This window comes from Ammospiza caudacuta, chromosome 8, assembly GCF_027887145.1.
Source record: "Ammospiza caudacuta isolate bAmmCau1 chromosome 8, bAmmCau1.pri, whole genome shotgun sequence".
In the NCBI taxonomy this organism is placed as follows: Eukaryota; Metazoa; Chordata; class Aves; order Passeriformes; family Passerellidae; genus Ammospiza; species Ammospiza caudacuta.
The window spans coordinates 39,976,798-39,996,254 of record NC_080600.1 but is presented as its reverse complement, the minus strand read 5'-3'; the positions used below and the strand labels follow the sequence as shown (position 1 = coordinate 39,996,254).

Here is a 19,457-nt window from a genome sequence, read left to right as displayed (position 1 = left end):
TCAGGGTGCCCAGAGAAGATGTGGAAATGTCCAAGGCCAGTTTGGACAGGGCTCGGAGCACCCTGGGACAGTGGAAGGTGTCCCTGCCATGGCAGGGGGTGGAATGAGATGAGCTTTAAGGTCCTTCCCAACCAAAATCATTCTATAATCCCATGATTCCTAGAAGCATTCTAAAGATCAGCATTAGTTCTTTCCAGTACAGTAAAACAACCTTCCAAATCCTTTTATGACTGTCCTTTGCTTCCAACTCACGTTCCTCCAGAGTTACATTATTTTCAGCAGTCTTGCAGAAGATTCAGCTCTTTATTTTGGGGATTATGTGACTCTAATTCAAAAAAGAAGACTAATGTGATATGTCCTCATAAATCAAGAAAATGAGCAAAGGAAAACTCAGTGGGAGCTACCAGTCCTAAGAAGGTGTAGAGCAACCTCTTGCATAACAGTTACTGGAGAGAGAAGCTTTGCACTGGAGCAGGATGGGGATCCAGAGCACCTGGGAAAAATGGGAAGGGGAAAGTATAAGGAGCTGGAGTAGCATATTTCTATTTATCTGACACCAGGGTTAGAGTTCACATACCAAAAAAAGCTGTGCAGGTCTCTATAAAGAAGCAGCAGGAAGCTATTTGTGCTCTGGCATTTTCATTGGCATCAAAATACCAAAAGGGGAAGTAGTATAAGAAAAAGAGCCTGTGAAGAAATTGCCTGAAGGTGCCTTTTGTTCCTCAAAGGTAATATGAAATCGTTACCTTTTTGCTTCTTGCTCTTTTAAACTTTTTTTTTTTTTTTGGACAATCTTTGGACATCAACTGCTTCCTGCACATGCAGCATTTCTCCACATCACAGAAACTTTTCACTTTTAAACACCACCTGCTGCTAGTGTGGGCTAAAGTCTTGATAAATCCCTTCATTTTAAACACTGTACAGTTTTCATTTATTTAATCCTCTAATTTTATCTATTATTTTCCTGACTGCTTTACATACATTTATTTCTCTTTCATCTGTTTAAATTGTGCCTTACTTTTACTTAGTTTAGTGTCTCAAGGCTCTGCAAATTTGACTCTTCCTGTCCCTTTCACCCTCTGGCAGCAGAGCTGAGCCTGTTGCCCATCTACAGCTGCAAATACCCTGCTGGAAACACCTGACTCAAGCATCTTCTACCCCAGTTGCTCACAAACATTCACATTTCATTGCATCTAAATTGCTTGGGAATTCAAGTTATCATTTTTGTAAACTGAGAATATAAAAATGTTTATACTCTATATAAGAATATAAGAATATATATTATTATATAAGAATATATATTTATATATATTCTTATATATATATATAAATTTCAAAAACTAAAATTTTTCTGGATCTCAAAAATTTCAAAACTAAAATTGATTGAAAAATTTAAAAAACTAAAATTTCTCTGGAGCTCAAACAGCTAGACAAGCAAAATTTCAGTATCAGTAGGTCATTTCAGTGCTCTCTGTGTGTTGGAAACTTCCCCTCTGCAACATTTACATGGCAACCTGGTGGCACAGGCTCAGCCTGATGGTTTCAGTAGTATTTCATAGCTCTGCTCTCTCCTGGTCCTTTTTTCTTTTTATTTGAAACCTTCCCATAAAGAAATCACTCTCACACAATTAGCCAGGAATATATTGCATTGTGATATATAGAGCAGGTATTAAAAAAGCTATTTGAGTATTGAGACTTCAAAGGAGGTGAGATCATGGGAGAATGGGGATAGATCAGACCCATATATATCAGATTGATGCAGTTTTGCTGCTCTAAGGACAAAGATGGGGACTAGCAAAGCACTACCCACATGCTTGGGTGGAGATGTTAATTGGGCTGGTTACAACAAGTCACTTTTAGACCCATGGCCCCTGCAGTGAATTAGAGAACCATCCCAAGCTAAACCAAGGAGTTTGCAGGACTGCAGGGTGGTGTTTGCAGTGACACAAAACCACAGCAGGACATGGGAGACTCTATCACCCTCAGCTTCCACCTGATCTAAAGATCAAGCCCTGCCCTCAGACATAAACCCTTTCCCCAGATACTGAATTCCCAACTTTATAACTCTGGTGGGAAGCTTGCACTTCCATGAAGAAGAGTGGGACTGGTTTGCCTTCTGTCTGCTGGGACATGCCAAGGTATTATTGATTTACTCCAGGTCTGGGTTGTGGAGGTTTGCAGTGAGGCAGCCCCAAAGCAGAAAACAGCTCTGGTGTGGCAGAAGTGAAGTGATGGTAAGGCTATTAAATGCTTGAAATACTTTAACAATTCTATCCCAAGTTGCATTTTAAAAGAAAGCTGCAAATAAATGTTTTGTTGTTGGAGGGAGCAGCTGGAGAGGAGCAAACCCAGTTTCCTAAACTGGGCATAAGACAAAGCATACTCACAAAAATAGGAGAAGTTAAACTAAAATAAATTCATTCCTTTGGAGATGTGCAGTGGGTTTGGGGAGTTTAAAAGTGAAATTTTGTACCGAGCTGTTTTATTTTCAGTAAGTCCTTTTTGCCCCAGCCTCAGACAGTAAAAGACAAATGTTCTGCCTCCCTGAATTACAGTCAGGACACACATTTTCCCATTAACACACAATAGATTATTTCCATATTAAAATAACTACCTAGTCGATAACTTGCAGGGAATATGAAGGATGAGATGAATTAGAAAAAATTTATATAGGTGAGTAAAAAGTGACTCTTCTAAAACCAGCCATGAGTTAGAGCAGTATTTCAGACAGTATTACACGACAAAAGGGTGTCAGCTGGATTGGAATTTAATTCCCTGCTCGTGTGTGGGCTGAGGTGCAAAGAAACAAGTGGTTGGTGCCTCTGCTCTTGACTGAAGTGGTGTGGCCACTGGGTGTCATCCTTGGCTCAGATGACAGCCAGAATCTCTGCAGCTACAGCGCACAGCCTGCAACTTCCCGAGCAGTTAAATTCCACTCTGTTTGATTGTACAACATACAGCAAATTGCTCTGCATTTAAATCAGCTATACAATTGAATACTTTGACATAGACAAATTCTCCTTTGTCTCAGTGCCTTGTTTGGAGACCAGAAATGGCTGGTTGCTGCAGGAAAGAAAGAAAAGTAATGCAATGGGGGCATAGGAACTACAAACAATTTGATGAGTGATTATCAAATCTCGGGAAATATGAAATAACTATGATTAAATAATGCAGAGGGTCGATGCAGGAAGTTTGGAATTATATCTGTAATTTGTCCCCAGGCTGGAAAAGCCTATTCCATATAGGCAATTTCATTTAAGATATTCAGAATCCAGATTCAGTGCACAAATTAATGACTATGTATGAAGGAGTTGGTTCAGGGAAAACTAATCTAAACTCTTACCTAAAATACCAAGCTGGTACCCTCAGAAAAGTTCCAAAGTGTCATTAAGGAGGAAAAAAGACTGAAGGTCCTTGATATTTAATTCATTCCACCTATAGCTATTCTGTAATTTTTCACATTTTTTCCACTGTTCAGCATCTTCCCAGTTCCCCACAACCAGGATCTGTGGGAAGCACACAACCACGTGTGGCCATGGGAGCAATGCCTGCACCTCACAACAGGGGAGCAGGAAAAAACCTTTCCAGAAGAAATATCCAGATCTCCAATAAGTTTTGCCCGTGCTCACGTATAAGGTCGGAATCAGCTCACAACAGGTCATATGTCATCCTAATGAGTTTTCTGTTATGGGTGACTGAAAAGAACTTATCAGCGTTATTTTGTTGTCTCTGAGAGTCTAGACAGTCTGAAACCAGCACACAGTGCAGCAAAGCTGCTTATTATAATATTATTTGTCTCTGGAACCTGATTTAGTTTGTGTTCTTCAAGCTAAAATGAAAGGAAGTGCCAGCAATTTCTCCAAGCATTACAGCCAGAAATATTTACATTTGTCAGTGCATTAAAAGTATTTATCCCACTGTTCTTAATATACAGAATATAACCATAAAATGCCTTAAATAACAGGTATTTTTGTTAATGCAGCTAACCTCAGCTGATAGCTCAGCTTTCCATGGATTATACAGTCTTTCAGAACAGATCTCCATGTAATACTTCCTAGCTTTACCAGTGGATATAATTTTAATGAAAACATGCCACTACTAAAGAGCTATTAGGCACAGTGTTGAAACTGTCTTTGATTTTGTTCACCAACCAAAGACTTCAATGGTTATTTAAAATCAATTTTTAAAGGCAGATGTTAAATATTCTCTTTATATTAAGCAGCCTCATAGACATGATTTAGGATGCTTTATTTTAATATTACCAACACTCTCTTTTATGGTTCTATTTAGTTAAGAACTGATAGCAGATTCAAAGGAGGAAATGGATTTTAGATGTGAGCATGTGCATTAGCAATTTCAAAATTTACTAAACTTAGTGTAAAGCAACTCATCTGAAGTAACAAAATCAGACAACCAAATCGTCTAAACTTTTACTACTCTTTACATTGAAGCAATAAATCAGTAACAAATATTAGCCCAATGAGTTTGTATTGAAATTAAAATTTTCTTCTGTTTTTATAAATATATGTATAGATTCACATGCCCATATTCTATGGCTACAAATCAACACAATTTCACTTTCAGATCTCAATTCTGAAAGGAAAGGTTGTTTCCCATTTAAACTTTACAGAACCTTTTATTTGGAAATCTATTATTAGGAAAAATACTTACGCTGGTTTAATGCTCTTGGAATGCTTTTCATGAATGTAGGCACCAGCAAGGCCTCCTGCTCCAGAATTTAAATACTGCAAAGAATAAATCAACACGTACATGTCGTGCTCATTATCTGTAAAGTATCACTTTCCTTCCCTCACCCTGATCTATAAAACAAACCAATTTTAACATATCGAGTGGTTTCTAGATGGAGATCTTAGCATTTGTCATAAAGTGCTGATGGAGGTAAAAGCAGATATATTTTTCAGATTAGTTTTAAAAGTATGTCTCTTGGCTTACATATGGTATTTGAAGTCTAAGAGGCCAGAAAATTGAAGTACATCTGAAACAGTTCCATATGTATTTGCTATATATATATAATATATATAGCAAAGTCATCAAACAATTCATCTGACTGTGTCTGACGAGTCTTAATCTCACTAGGAGTCAGAGGAACTAAAGATACATTGCTCTGTGATGTGAAATTATTAAAGTTTAGACAAGAATATTCTATTGTCTGGGGACCACTTCATAAAATATTATAGCTGTGAGACCTTCTTGGTGTAAGAAATAAGAGAAGAGCCCTGATCCCATGTCCACAGGGCAGATGTTTAACCACCACGAGTATCCACTTCACATCCACAAGACCGTGTAGGTCATTGCCACTTTTTGGAATCACTCATAACAAAGGCCCCAATAAAGGCAGTGTCCATCTCTGTTGTGGTGAATTCAGAGATTCAGCCAAGTCTTGTTCAGCTGTTCAGGTGCAGCTCTTATTCACCTGACCTGTGTGCTGACCCATGAGATGAGTGACATTATGGAAAACAGTCTCCAGCAATGAATCTGTTTTACCTTGTAGGAGCACCAGCAGGCAAAATCTACTCCCCAGTCATGCAAATGAAGCTCCACATTCCCAACAGCGTGAGCCAGGTCGAATCCAACAAGGCATCCCTGCAGGAAAGAGATGATTACTGGGTTACTTATTAAGATAATCATCACTGTGATTATTTTGAAAATAGCTCCTTCAGAGCTTAACTTGCTCTCAATATCTAGACTACCTAGAGAATTTTACAGAAGCAGATAGTGATAAGTGTGAATGGATTTAAACTCAAAAAGGAGAGATTTAGGTTAGATGATAGGAGGAAATACTTTTCTGTGAGGGTGGTGAGACACTGGAACAAGTTACTCAGAGATAGTGTGGCTGGCCCATTCCTGGGAGTGTTCAAGGCCAGGTTGGATGGGGCTTGGAGCAACCTGGGATAGTGGAAGCTGTCCCTGCCCATGGCAGGGGGTTGGGAAAGGCCAATCCTTAAGGTCCCTTCCAACCCAAACCCTTCTATGATTAATCTATCAAGTCCCATCTGTTCTTAGTGATTACTAGAAACAAGTTTTCTATGCCACAGATACACGTAGAAATCACTAATTTTTCTGTGATTTGTCTTCAAGGATGCTTGGATAGGGTTTAGATTTCTGAGGTTTTGTTTGTGCAGGGAACTGGAATCATTTGAAAAAAGTATTGAAAACAAATGCATAAATACAAACACTTCCTGTATGGCACAACAAACCCCAGGCAGAGACAAAGCAGTAATGGTCATAATGATGCCAGTTACCCATGAACAATTACATTCCAATATATATTCATGCTCAAGGTGTCCCTGGTATTTAAACAAGGAGGACCTTGTTCTTTGGGGGATCCAAATGGATGAGATAGCAGCTTATGCAATGCCTTGATCTTTAAGAAATTTTATACTTGTCCTTAAAAGGAAGGAATCTGCTATTTCTCTGTTAAAAATCTTGTATTTGCCATAAGCACAATTTACACAGGACACTGAGAAAAAAGGGGGAAAGCCAATATCTAAGGAGAGATTTCTAGATCTAAAAGTATGAGTTTTACACATGAAATAACCACTGGATGGCAGCATTTTTAAACTAAAAAGTTATTCAAAGCTTTGCTATTTATTTAAGAGCAGAGAAATAAAACTGCTTTTTGTGCCTGGACTACAAATTAAATGCTATTTTACATTTTGCTTTTAAAACACAAACAGCTTGCTTGCAAGCAGCAGGGTAGGAATAAGAGTGAAAGCACAGGCTTCAGAAAAATCAACGTCCAATAATAAAACAAAGGGTTTTTTTAAGAATCTCCTGCTGTTTCTTGCATGGAGGGAGTCTTAGCTAAATTATTGAAGCAGTACTTTAGTATATTTAATCTTCTGTATAAACTAGATAACAATTTGTACAGAGCAGCATTTTAAGATGTGACATGTTAATTCTAATGGAGATATTTGTGAAGTTATCAGCTTGAAAAATTATTCCAAAACGATGGGAAGAAAACTCACTGCCACAGACTTTGAGTGATCTAAATGTTGGAACTAGAGTCACAATAAATAGCCATGGTGGCTTGATTTCACAGGGACACAGAGATCTGAGTTAAGAGAAATCAACTGAAATGGTGAAGCTAATGCAGAGAGGCCGGGACACGCTGAATTCCAATGGGAATGCTCTCATCCAGGGATAAAATGGCTTTGGATCAGAGAAAAAAGCTTCAGCAAACTCAAGCCAATTGCCAATGAATAGGGAGATTCTCGTAGGGTTTTAAGGCATTAACTTCAAAACTTCAGTTGACCAGATTTAAACCTTAACAGGTACATACATCCCACACAAACTTTTGGAAGCAATTCTATGACAGATGCACTGGTTTCAGTGGAAACCAGGAATAACAGATGAGAATCTTGCAGAATGCATGTGTCTGTCTGTACATTATCAAAATTGAAACAAAGAAAAACAAAAAAAAAAAACGGAATTTGCTCATAAAGAAAAAGCATGTAAGAAATTTAATTCTATAAATCATATGCCAAAACCAGTTGTCCTTTCCCTGTCAGTACGCCGTATACTCTATAAAAAAAATGTTCAAACACATCATATTGAATAATGAAACTACAGTAGATGGGAGGTAGGAGGAGATAGCTTGGGACAGTTGGATGCCCTCACAGTAATGAGGGTCCATAACCACATCCACATGTGTGACCTTGACATGGACAAACATTCTTGGGCACTGACAGTGGCTGCAACAGATTGAACAGATTGAAGCTTGAACAAAAAGGGAGGTCATTGACATAACACCCATGGGCCATCCTCCTGAACTTCTTTAGCTGCTCCTCACCCTTTGAAACTGGTTGGCAGATCCTGCTGGGCAGTGTTTAACAAGAGTGAGGCACGGGAGGTTCGGGTTCGGTGCTGGCAGGGTTCCTGCATCGTCACAGAAACGCCCACTCGCACCAGTTTGTTCGAGTCGTCATCTGCAAGATGGGGTGTGCTGGTTTGCTTTCCCAGGGAGGTGTCTGGCACTTGAGTCACACAAACAGCAAATGTTTAGCCACACAGATTGCAGGGAAAAAGTAAAACAAACTGAAGCAGCTCTCCCTGCACAAGCCACGCCGAACCAGGACTGCGTGGGAACGACGCTTCCCCAGACTGGGGGGAAAACAGAGCTCTCCATCTGCTCCGGGCAAAGGAGAGGACATGTGCACTCCTCTGCCTCTTCTGTTTCATTCTAACATCTAAAAGTCATTTCTGCCAAGTGTCTGGGTAGCTGCTGATAACCAGCAGGTAACAACTCAGCATGGACAATGACATTTGGAGAGAGGGAGAGAAATGACAGCTTCACGCCAGCAAAGCTGGGACGTTTAGAAAGAGAGACAGGAAAAGAAATGAAGATGAAGGATCTTAAAGCTCTTCCTACTGGGACTCAAGAGATTAAAATATTTTACATAACAGTTCAGAGTCAGTTGAAAGTACGATATAACTTATGAAATTAAAATTGTATTAGAAAGGTAGAGTCTCCTAAAAGTCAGCCATTTCTTCACTTGTAGAAGAATAAAACAACTCAGCCTCCTCCATCCTCTAGAGCAAGCTTGAAAGTACAAAACAAGGAAAACTGTTACATCCTCCCCAGCCTGCTGATGAGCCTCTTGCACAATACGTAGTAATTTCGATTTATCTGAGAGACCTTAGATGGAAAAATAGCCTGAGGTAATTTTTCAAGCTTAATTTAGTTCATTTAATATTTAATGACTTAATGAAGCTGTCTATGTGCAGAGCTTTCACTCTGGGAGGAATCTTAATGTACGCAGAGAACTTAGGAAATTGGCTTAAAAAATGTAAAAGGAAATCAGTAACTTAATTCATAAATGATTGACCTCAAGAATCATAGGACATTTTCCAGGCCTCCAGAGCTCACAGCTCAAATCTCCAGCCAAGCCCTGATAGGGCACAACACTGTGGGACTTTATTTCAACAGTACATTAAAAGAATTATTAAGACCATCTGTGTAAGACTTTTCTCTCTGACATACTGGCTGACAAGTGATTTTTTTTTCCCTCTCTTCTTCTCAAATAGCATTTTCACCTTGTATTTTCCCCTTCTGACTCGTTTGCTTGTCAGTTCTCCCCAACCTATTTTCTGTTCAGGAGTGCAGGGTCATTCATCCCTGGGAAGGAGAGCCTCACATTTTTGCTACAAACGTGACTTTTCTGTCTTATCTGCTTATAAAAGAACTTTCAGCCTATCTGTGACAAAATGTTGACTAGAAGACAATTCTGGATTCATCAGGTCCAGAAGCTCTTGAAGGAGATGTGGTAAGTCCAATTAAAGCCATGTATAGATACATAGACAGTAATAACTCTGCTTCAGCAGTTGTTTTTGTTTTCCTCTTACCCAACCACAGCTCCTAACCCTAGCTCTGGCTGGGGAAAAGAGGAGAGGAGCCAATTCTTTTGAAACCCCACATTTCAGGCATTTTGATAACCAGAAGCCTTGTGTCCAAGATAAGCAGCAGGGAGCAGAAATGCTTCTTACCAACAGAAACCCTTCATGAATCAACGGTTTTGTGGCTGCTCATGTAAATATTTGTCATAGACAGACGTTGAAGTGTGGCGTAACAGTTTCTTACATGGAGGGTTTGTATAAACATATAAACATCACTTAACCTGTGGGCAGAATCTGTAAGGACACTGAGCTGAGTGTATCTGACAGGAGGGAAATAAAAACACGGCTGGCTCATGCTTTTCAAGCCTTAAGGGTACTCAAACAGTTCTTCAGGTTGAATTAATTTTGCTTTTTCAGTATACTAATGATATTTTACTTCATTAATCTACCTGGATCTCAATCCTGTACACTCGAACCACTAGAAATTCAATTTGATGGGGGTTTTTTTCCTCTCTTTTGAAAAATCTGTGGAAGAAGAGATTCATGTCTACATTATATCACTTCTAACAGGCATTCAAATGGAAACAGGCCTTTGACATCTACCTGTTCCTGCTGGAATGCTGAATTGCTGTCACAAATTGCTCTGCCCTTCAGGAACATAATACAGTCTCTGGGTAAAGTGAGTGGTGGTTTTGTGTGCATCCCTGTGGAAGCCCATGGGGTTAATATTATTATTATTATTATTAACACCTGGGTTAATATTATTATTATTATTTGCACTGCCTTGCAGAAATTTTAATCTTTCTCCACCAAGTCCTGGTTATCTCCTCAGATTTTGTAAACATCAAATCCATTTTCCCTCTATGTAATAAGCTGTGAGTGACTACTCTCTCCCAGAACACCACTTTGGGGCAGTTTAGAGCTATCAGTGAAACTGCATCTCTTCCACATATCCAAGTCTGCAGCCCACAGTCCAGAGAGCATCTTTGGAGAGGTGATAAAGCAATGGGTTTTTTCCCAGGTTGTTCATCTCTATGGAAGGAAGGAAAGAAGATTTCTCTCTCTCTTTCTCAGACACCTTTCAGACACATCACAGAGCGGCTTTCTGGGAAGCAGCACTGGAGACGTGTAGGTGTTGGCAGCTCTGCTGCCACCAGGAGAGAGGGAGAGCAGAGCAGTGGGTGGCACCATCCTGTTAATAACCTGTCTTCCCTTTCTAGCATTCCAGCACGGTGGAATTGGGATTTTTTTTGTGGTCAGCAAAGTGCTGGCAGGCACTCCAGGAAGGCACCATGTGGGTGTTGCTTTTGGAGCTCCTGCCCAAACCCACTTCCCCTGCAGCTGACTCCCCACATTTCTATTCACCCTGTCAGAAGCTGGTTATGTTTTTTGCTGTTTCTAACGCTGGGTTTTAGCACCAGGTGCTGCTCTGTGAGAACATTCCCTTCTTACATCCCACGGGCCCTGCACCAGCTCTCACACCTGCTCTGCTCTCCCAGGGGCGACTTTTCCATCTCTTGCCATCAGCATAACTTACACCCTGACGTCCAGAAAAAATTCCACTGCCAAACCTACAGCTACACAAGATGTATAGTGTCCTGTGAGGTAGGAACATCTCCAGAGAGTTAAACCATTAAATATAAAGGGTTAGCTGGTTTGCCAAAAACTCAGTGATACCAAATAAGTTTACCCTTCAGTGGTTTAATCTTGCATGAGACAAGCTGCATCCAGTAAAAGGCTGCCAGCATGGAAAGTCTGGTGACCTCCTGTTGATAAGACGACTTAATTAAAAATTATTTCTCCTGTATTCCTAAGGCAATTGAGATGGTTAAAGAGTTTTACAGCTGTGTCCACAGAACACGCTGCCTGCAAGCTCTGAAGGCTGAGTCATCACTAAAATACACTCATCTTGTGATGTTGATGTGCTCCACATTGTGCCTGTCTCCAGAAAACTCATCAGTGGAGTCTGAGCACTGCTGGCTCCTTGGGGATCTCACCCCCCTGCTCAGGGGGGCCAAAATCTGCCATAACACAGCTACAGGAAAGGAGGAAAATCATAAAAGTCTCATGTTGAAAAAGTTCAGGAAAAGCTCAGAAATCTCACACAAACTAACTTTCAAAGACAGGTGAGAGCTGTGATTGCCTCCTCCTCCTCCTTCACTGAGGCTCATGGTATTCTACCCTTCAAGAAAAGCCATGTCAAAGTTAATAGTCATGAATTACCTTTTCCAAATAGTTTAACATTCATCTCACTGAAAGATTGCTCCCACAGGACTATTTCTTCATGCAGCACACAGTCCCCAAAGGTCTGGGCACAGAGTGCTCTACATTTTACCAGAGACCTACAAATTTCTGTGTTTTGTTCCACAAAAAAAACCAAAAACCAAAAAAAAAAAACAAAAAGCATAAAAACAAACAAAAAAAAGAAACCCAGAACAACTGATTTCACAGAGAAAACTGATCTAAAATTAGTATAAAAAGGACACCTCTGGAGCAGTCTTACCTTTTTTTGGCCAGCCCTTGTTATTCTAGGGATGTCAAACAGCTGTCCTGTGTAGTACTGCACCCCACTGAACAGAATGACAGCAATAGAGTCCCCTTCCTTCTCAATTACAGACAGGATATCTTCAGTCCTCAAGGTGTCCTCCCCCTAAAACAAAATTAAGGGACACATTTTACATCAACTCTGGCAGTAATGACATTGCCATTCCTTATTTCATAATTTATATTTTCCCATGAAAGGAGATCAAAAGCAAACCTTTGTCTTGGTAATGATATATGAAGGTAGTGCTGTGAAGTAGCCTACGAGCAAGTAACCTCAAAAAAATAATCATTAGCAAGTGAATCTTGGAGGTGCCTGTTATAAAATGTCTATTCACTTCATGCTCTAACATGCTTCATACCCTTTAGTATTTCTGACAGTTTTAATTTACAGTCAAAAATTCCTGGTGCAGACAGAATATTGAATGATTTTTAAGTGGCATCTGAAAATTTGTGACACCCACAAGATTTGAAAGTTGTCTATCAGCTTCACTCTTTACTTTTCTGATAAACTTGGTATCCCACAGGAAGCTATTATAAACCTGCCATATTCATATTTCAAAAACAATGTCTCACATCATCAAAAGTACAAAAATCCCCAAACCTGTGGTCATTAAATATAGAAGAATTTCAACCACAAGAAAAAAAAAATCAACCTCATTTTTGATTCTTTACAGGAAAATTACTGCCCCATCCTCCTCCTGTCTTCCTAGCAAGGGATCTTGTAAAACATACCACCACCTAGGGATCAATTAGGCAGTGAAAACTAGAATTAAATTAGACTTGTTACTGAAAAAAGCTTGGGCAAGATGGTTGAATTGCAAGGGACTGTTATTATCTCAACAATCTCTGCAAATCTATCAAGCGTTCAGGAGTGGGCTCTTTACTCACAAGATGACTCAGATTTCAGAAGCAAAAGGTCACCCTGGGTTTATAGTTAGGTGACAAAGTTCTTAATGCTGCAGAAGTGAAGCGAGGCAGCATTTCAAATTAATCTGAATTGCATATTACTGAGAGCAGACCTTTCCCTCAGCCCGTGCTGATGCAGACACAGTGCTGCTCGTGCTGTGGCAATCTCTTACCTCAGGACATTCAAAGGACACTGGGAATTCTCAATGAGTCAAAAGCATATTTTGCAGGTGACTCAGGATTCTGCCAGTTTTTTTAGAAACAGGAAAAATAGAGAGAATGGCTTTTTTGTTGTTTTTGTTGTTCTTCTGGGAAAGTTAACTATTGAATCAGCAATTATAAAATGGGGTCTAATGTCAAAAATATGCATGGAAAGACATCTGTTTATGATTCATAAAGTTTAACCATATTTTAATGCACAGAGTGCAACTTCTACACTAGAATATTTGAGAATATTCACATGAAAGGTGTTTCTGCCCTTGGTGGCAGCCAGCAGAAGTGGCAGGTTCCTCACCAACCTGCCGTGGCTGCAGCAGGACCATGCTTCTCTCCACATCCAGCCCGTGCAGTCGGAGCTGGGACTCCATGGCATACTGGAAGAGAATTCCATGCAGAAAGCATTAACTCATGAATAAACAACTACAAATACGTGATAAATAAATACATGATAAACAACTACAAGGAAAAAAAGGAAAAACACATCAGAACTTCAGAAAGCTGTTCAGATGCCTTGCCTTTCACTAAAAGTAATGCTTGAAAGCATAATCCAACTCTGCTGAGAAATTCACAGATTTCCTTTGGATTAAAAAAGATCTGAATTTAATTCACGTTAGAATTAACTTAATTCCTTTGCAAGGACAAAGTCTAAGCCTGAATCCCACAGCATAAATCCATGCAGCAGAATGAGGGTGGAGATTGAGCCCTTAGAAACCCATCCAGTGGTGGCATCCCTGCCCATGGCAGGGAGATGGGAACACGATCTTGAAGCCCTTTCCAACCTAAACCATTCCATGGTTCTGTGGTGTGATGGATGCTCTTCATCAGAGGCCAAAAAGCCAAGCCTGCAGGGATAACAGCCAAGGAGGACTGAGCAGCCCTTCTCCAGGAGCCCTGGGTACCCGCATGCCCTGCTGCCAACACAAACGAGGTTTGGCCAGCGCAGACATCCTGCCCTGTGACATTCTCACCTCTTCTATTTGCTGCACAGCTGGAGGGAAATAAAAGCTTTAAACTCTCAAGCTATTTAAAAAAACCCTATCTGCCAATTTTATTGATAAATAATGGTCCTGGAGATCAAATAACAACCATCAAATAACAGTATAAAAGAGTTTAAAATTTCACGACAGGAACTGAAGCAGCGACAGTTACAGAAATTATGACTGAAGTGCCATAGAAATTTAAGAGGATGGAGTGTAAATGTACAAGTGCATGTGGAACAAATGTGGGATTAATATGAACATTACTTAGAACAAAAGCAATTTCAGGTGTATACATCTGTGCCAGCATCTTCATTACAAATAAACCTGTTAGTAGCTCGAGTCACTTTTATTGCACCTCAGAGATCAAATTTGTTATCAATTTCCAGGAGTTTACGGTGCTGATGATAAAGTAGCAGTGCCCCACAAACCCAAAGATTAATTTGCTCGAAGCTCTGATGCACAGGCTATTGTCTCTTATTTTATAGCAGACAAATTATGTTTGAACTAGTAATCTAAAGTGCTAAGAACAAACATTTCCATCTCTGTCTGGGGATATATGTGTTAATGTTGTGAGTTTGTATTGATTTGGTTTCATAACGTAAAACAGCAACAAGAATTAATAAAACATTTACAACTTTAGTTGATTTAGGCCAGTAGTTTGCTAGATGTCTTTAAAAAGACTAATAAATCAATGCACCCATTCATTCTATTCCTCATGCAACACTTCTTATTTGAACAAAAGGAATAAAGCTACGATCTGTAAAGTATGCTGAGCTCAAAAGTTTCTGACAGATTTTTTTATTGTAATCTTACTTGGACAAGATGAGCTAATAAATATTCAAATCCTACTACTGATATTCTTTGGAAAAATATGATTAATAATACAAATATGGTGAAATATTAATTTCTTACATGGTCAGATGGAAAGGCTCTTGCTTCTAGAAGAATTTTATAGCGTCTTGGAGTAGGCTTAAAGAAAGATAGCTGTTAAGGGGAAAAAAAAGAAAGAAATATTGAAATTTATCTAAGCAGAGATGAGAAAGATGCTCCCAGCATATAACTTAATAAAGACTGCTTTACTGTCATGCAGACCTACAGAGAATCCCCCAGAAATTACAAATATTTCTTTGTCCATATAACATTTATCAGAGTAAGAAAGTGTCATAATACTGTATTTCACATATCCATAACAAAGCCACCAAAACCCAGCAGTGAAAACTTGCACTTGCAGGAATCAATGGCAAAGCTTTGACTGCAGCCAGGCAAGCTGGGATTTCACCCAGCTCCATCCAGCAATCAAAAGCAGCAGCTGAAGAGTAGCAGGCAGTGAAAAAGAATTAGATTTACATCTCTGCCCTTAAACTTGAGTTATGGAATCATCCCTTACTCCAAAACAAGGCTGACCAAAGACCTGATCTCAGCACTCAGGTCCTGGCAAGCTGGGCTGGCCACTGTGCCAGGAGGAAAATGAAGACTTACAAGCCCTCCTGCTCAATTTACCTTGTGTTACACAACCCTCTGCATGGTCTGTGTACTCCAAAAATTCACATTTAATTTGAGGCAGAGAAGCCTCCTGTACCGAGCCCCACCCTGCTCCATGTTCATTAATTTTAAAAGGTCCAGAGGAGCAGATCCAAGTGATAAACTTGGTTGTGAGAACCACACAAAGCAAGCTTCACATCTACACTCAAACCAAATCTTTGGAACCAAATCTTTGGAAATATTGGAGAAGCAGAGACAGGCTCTATGCAGCCACGGGCACACCTGAGCATGAATAAGACACATTTATGGTCGCTATGCCATGCAAGTCAAAAATGCACATTTTAGGCACTTATAAAATAACACAATTCTAAGTGTCATCTCTTGTATGCAGCTGCATTTTAACCTTGACTGATATTACAGCTTTGTCTTGCTCGCAAGCTTGTTGAGCTCCTGTTTCCTTAACTTTGAAATTTGGCGTGGAATTGAAATTTGAGAAGCTACTTGTAAATGTTGCTTAAATAATAAGATTTCCTCTGGCAACTGACATACAACACACGTGAGAACAGCTGAAACTTCCCCTCCAGAGTCTTTGAAAATATTTCTTTGTCCAGCTTTCCTGCTTAGTATTGAGTCAGGCCGGGTCTTGCACATACATTATTCAAGATACAACTCCCAAGGCTTAAAAACTTAATCTGTCACCCAGTGCTGTCTCTGTGAGGTCCTCAGAAAACACTTTGCTTATACACACACAAAGAAAGGAGAAAAATACTTGTCAACACAAGATCAAATATTCATCATGAAGACATACCATCAGAAGGTGCAAGTTAACAGTCAGCCCATTCATTAAGGCTATTTCTTGTCTTTTGGCCCCTGAAAAATTAAAAAGATAAAACGTTTGAAAAATGGTTGGAGTTTTTCTTTAAAATTTCAGAGAAATAGAACAGAGAGCAGAGAACAGTAGTGAGAAAGCAAAAGCATGAATTCAGTCAATGTCTCTCCAAAGCCTGGAAAGGAAACAAATGTTTGAGGTGTCATCAGAGTGAAATAAAAAGATTTCTTGTCTGACTCTACGTTGCACTGGCAGGAAAATATTTATTTTTTCAGGTCAGACACAGAAAACGAAAAAAACCCAACTAAATCTTTCCATTTCCCAGCAAACCACCAGTGGATTTATTATCCTGAATACCTCAGACAAGTGAGGTCACAAACACTGTATGTAAAGCAAGACTTGAAGACTTATTTTTGCCAGAAGTTCATATGTAACACAAGTGAGAAAACATATTGAGATAATCATCTGTTGTAAGTGGTTACTGTAATGTCGAGATAAATCTCATCCCTAATTAAAAAATGGAATGAGCAAAATTGACCTATTGGATATAACAGAACATTACTAATGTATAAGCTTCACAAGAAGCCATACTCACATTGCTCCAATGAGGATCGTAACAGATGCCTTTGGACTACAGCTAATCACAGGCAGAGCTAATTAGTAACAGCTAATTGTTGTTAGCAAGTATTCAGTAACAAATTCTCCAGCATTTGTCAAGCCCTGGTGAAAGGTTTTAGGTAGGAAGGGGAATTGTGTGTTGGGCAGCACCAAGATATGGAGAAAATCAATTCCCGTTTCCTTCTGGTATGCTTGGTGTCTGTTGTTGGAAAGGAGAAATTCATTCTTGAGACAAATCAATATTTGGAGAGTCTTCTTCAGATGGGAGATGTGTTCATGCACCTTGTCCTGATCCTCACTCAGCCACAGAATCACCAAATGTGGAGAGAGGTTGCAGAGAGGGAGGGATGAAGGGAAATGTGAGCAGGCAGGGAGGGCAACAGCCACTTTTGGAATCAACAAAGAGGAAGGAAAAGCTGATTTGGGGATGTAAAAGGGTAAAGGGAGCCACAAGAAAAAGAAAGCTGAACCCTGAATTTCTCCTGTCCCTGCCTTACACTGCCACCATATCCTAAACAATTTAAATTCACAATGTGATTGCTTTGTCAGTGTAAAAAAAAAAGATATAAGCATGGGTTCAACTCAATACAGGCAAATATAGCCAAAGAACATGGAAATCTACAATTATAATTAATTCATACATTCCTCCCAAGCAGGCCTCAGCTTCTGCCAGCCCAGGAAAAGCCAAGCTCCATTCTCATTGAGGTGTTCAAGGACATTTCCACTTGTTGAAATCTCCAGGTTTTGGACATAAGGATTAGGAAAACAGGTGTCAGTGCCTGGGAATGATCACTCCAGGGGATGAGCCACACAAAAATGAATAAGCTCCCTCCTCCTTCAGACACCAGGAACATCATCAAGTTTGTGGAAATAAATATATAAAGGACTTTCTTCATAGGGATAAATAAGCTTTTTTCTTCACTTAAACTCCTCTCCTTTGCTTTCTTTTCTTCCCTCTGATAGCATTGCATCTTAAGGCTTCTTGCTGCTGGAAGAGGTCACCTTGGGGTTGTTCTATTGCAGATCCAGGAGACAGCTAGAGAGTGATTGCAGCTCAAAACAGTATTATTTGCAGTCTTAATATTTCTATGGAACTCTTGAGGCTGAAAAAAGGGACAGGATCAAGAAATGGTATTGTTCTTATTTGTGCCTCTGCTCCTTCTGTGAAATCTGTGGCTTTCACAGCAAATTCTGTGCAAGCAAACCTCTGCCTGCTGTACTGATTTTGTATAAAACAAATGGTTAATCTGTAAGATCACTTTTAGCTGCATGTTAGCATCCCAAATTAAATATGACACTACATTTGTCATGTAAGTCTTGGTCTTCTGTAAATTATATATTTATTAAAAGCCTTCCATTATTGAATTTCATGCCCACAAAACAAACCTCATCCATGTCATTGGAAAACTGTTATCCTTTATAACCTGCACTGCATTTCAGAAAACAACCTTTCCATGATCCAATTAACCTATTACAATATTCAAAGACCCAGCACACGGGAGACAAAATTATGTTTGCCTTCCTTATTTCCTAACTTTATACCATATCTCCAGGACAGGCTAAAACCTGTATGTTCTGCATGATAAATCTCCTCTTTAATAAAAGGAAGCAGCGTTTGCAAAGTACAACTTCAGAGACAATTATGATTGCGTTAGGCAGACACTGCCATCCTTCTCCTCTCTGACTGCCAGGGAAGTCTGATCCTCGCTGGGGTAAGTAAAAAACATTTTGTAAAATGATTGGAAAAAGGCTAAGAGCCCCAATTTTGAAAACATTTTGGTTATTTCAAATAATCCTTATCACTCAAAGTCACTCCAAATCTGCTCAGCGTTCAGTCTTCCCTCAACAGAGACCTGCCCGAGCCCATCGTGGAGCAGCAGCCACGCAGTTAATCTTGTTCCATCAGAAGGTGATCCTGCCAAGGTTGTAATGTTTTAATAAAGTCTGGTAGGAGAGGCAGAGATTGCCTTCACTGCCTCCTGCCATTTGGTGTGAGCACAGGAACAAAGCTTTGGCCTCCACTGACCTTGACTCTTCATTTCACAATGTATTTACTACTGTAACTTTCATTGAACAAGAAAATGTGACTGCCTTTAATAAGCAAGGTGCTCGTGCACTATAAACCATTAACCAGACAAAGGTGTTTTACAGTCCTTGGTCCATTCCTGAATAAGTTTTAGTTGCTACTGCTTAGGGTGAGAAGTGACAGTTCTTCCTCCTCCTCCTCCAAAGCACATTCAATACTGAATAAAAACACAGTAAAATTCTGTTATTGTTCTTACATTCAAATCAATAAGAAAGTAAATTCAGAATTCATTCAGCTACGTACTCACACATAATCAATATTATTCTTTATTGGGAAACAGTACTTAAACATAAATTGGGAGGGCTGGAACTTTAAGATCCCTTCTAACCTAAATCACTTCATGAATCTGTGGAATACTACATTGAAAACATTTTAACATAGTTTTTTTCCCCTCCATTTATCCTTTTAGCCTCTTCACCATTGCCTACAATTTTAA

The 19,457-nt window shown here is 39.5% G+C and overlaps 1 protein-coding gene across 2 annotated transcripts in view; it reads right to left on the bottom strand.

The window, feature by feature from the left end:
• The window catches only part of KYNU (kynureninase), a 57,708-nt gene that overhangs the window by 19,063 nt on the left and 19,188 nt on the right, over window positions 1-19,457 (bottom strand). For both annotated transcript variants that reach the window (XM_058809690.1, XM_058809692.1), the window contains 6 exons: window positions 16,297-16,358; window positions 14,919-14,990; window positions 13,326-13,400; window positions 11,861-12,007; window positions 5,506-5,604; window positions 4,672-4,745 (listed from right to left, as the gene is read on the bottom strand). In XM_058809690.1, coding sequence (XP_058665673.1) covers window positions 4,672-4,745; window positions 5,506-5,604; window positions 11,861-12,007; window positions 13,326-13,400; window positions 14,919-14,990; window positions 16,297-16,358 — 529 coding nt within the window. The remainder of the gene's footprint in view (window positions 1-4,671; window positions 4,746-5,505; window positions 5,605-11,860; window positions 12,008-13,325; window positions 13,401-14,918; window positions 14,991-16,296; window positions 16,359-19,457) is intronic.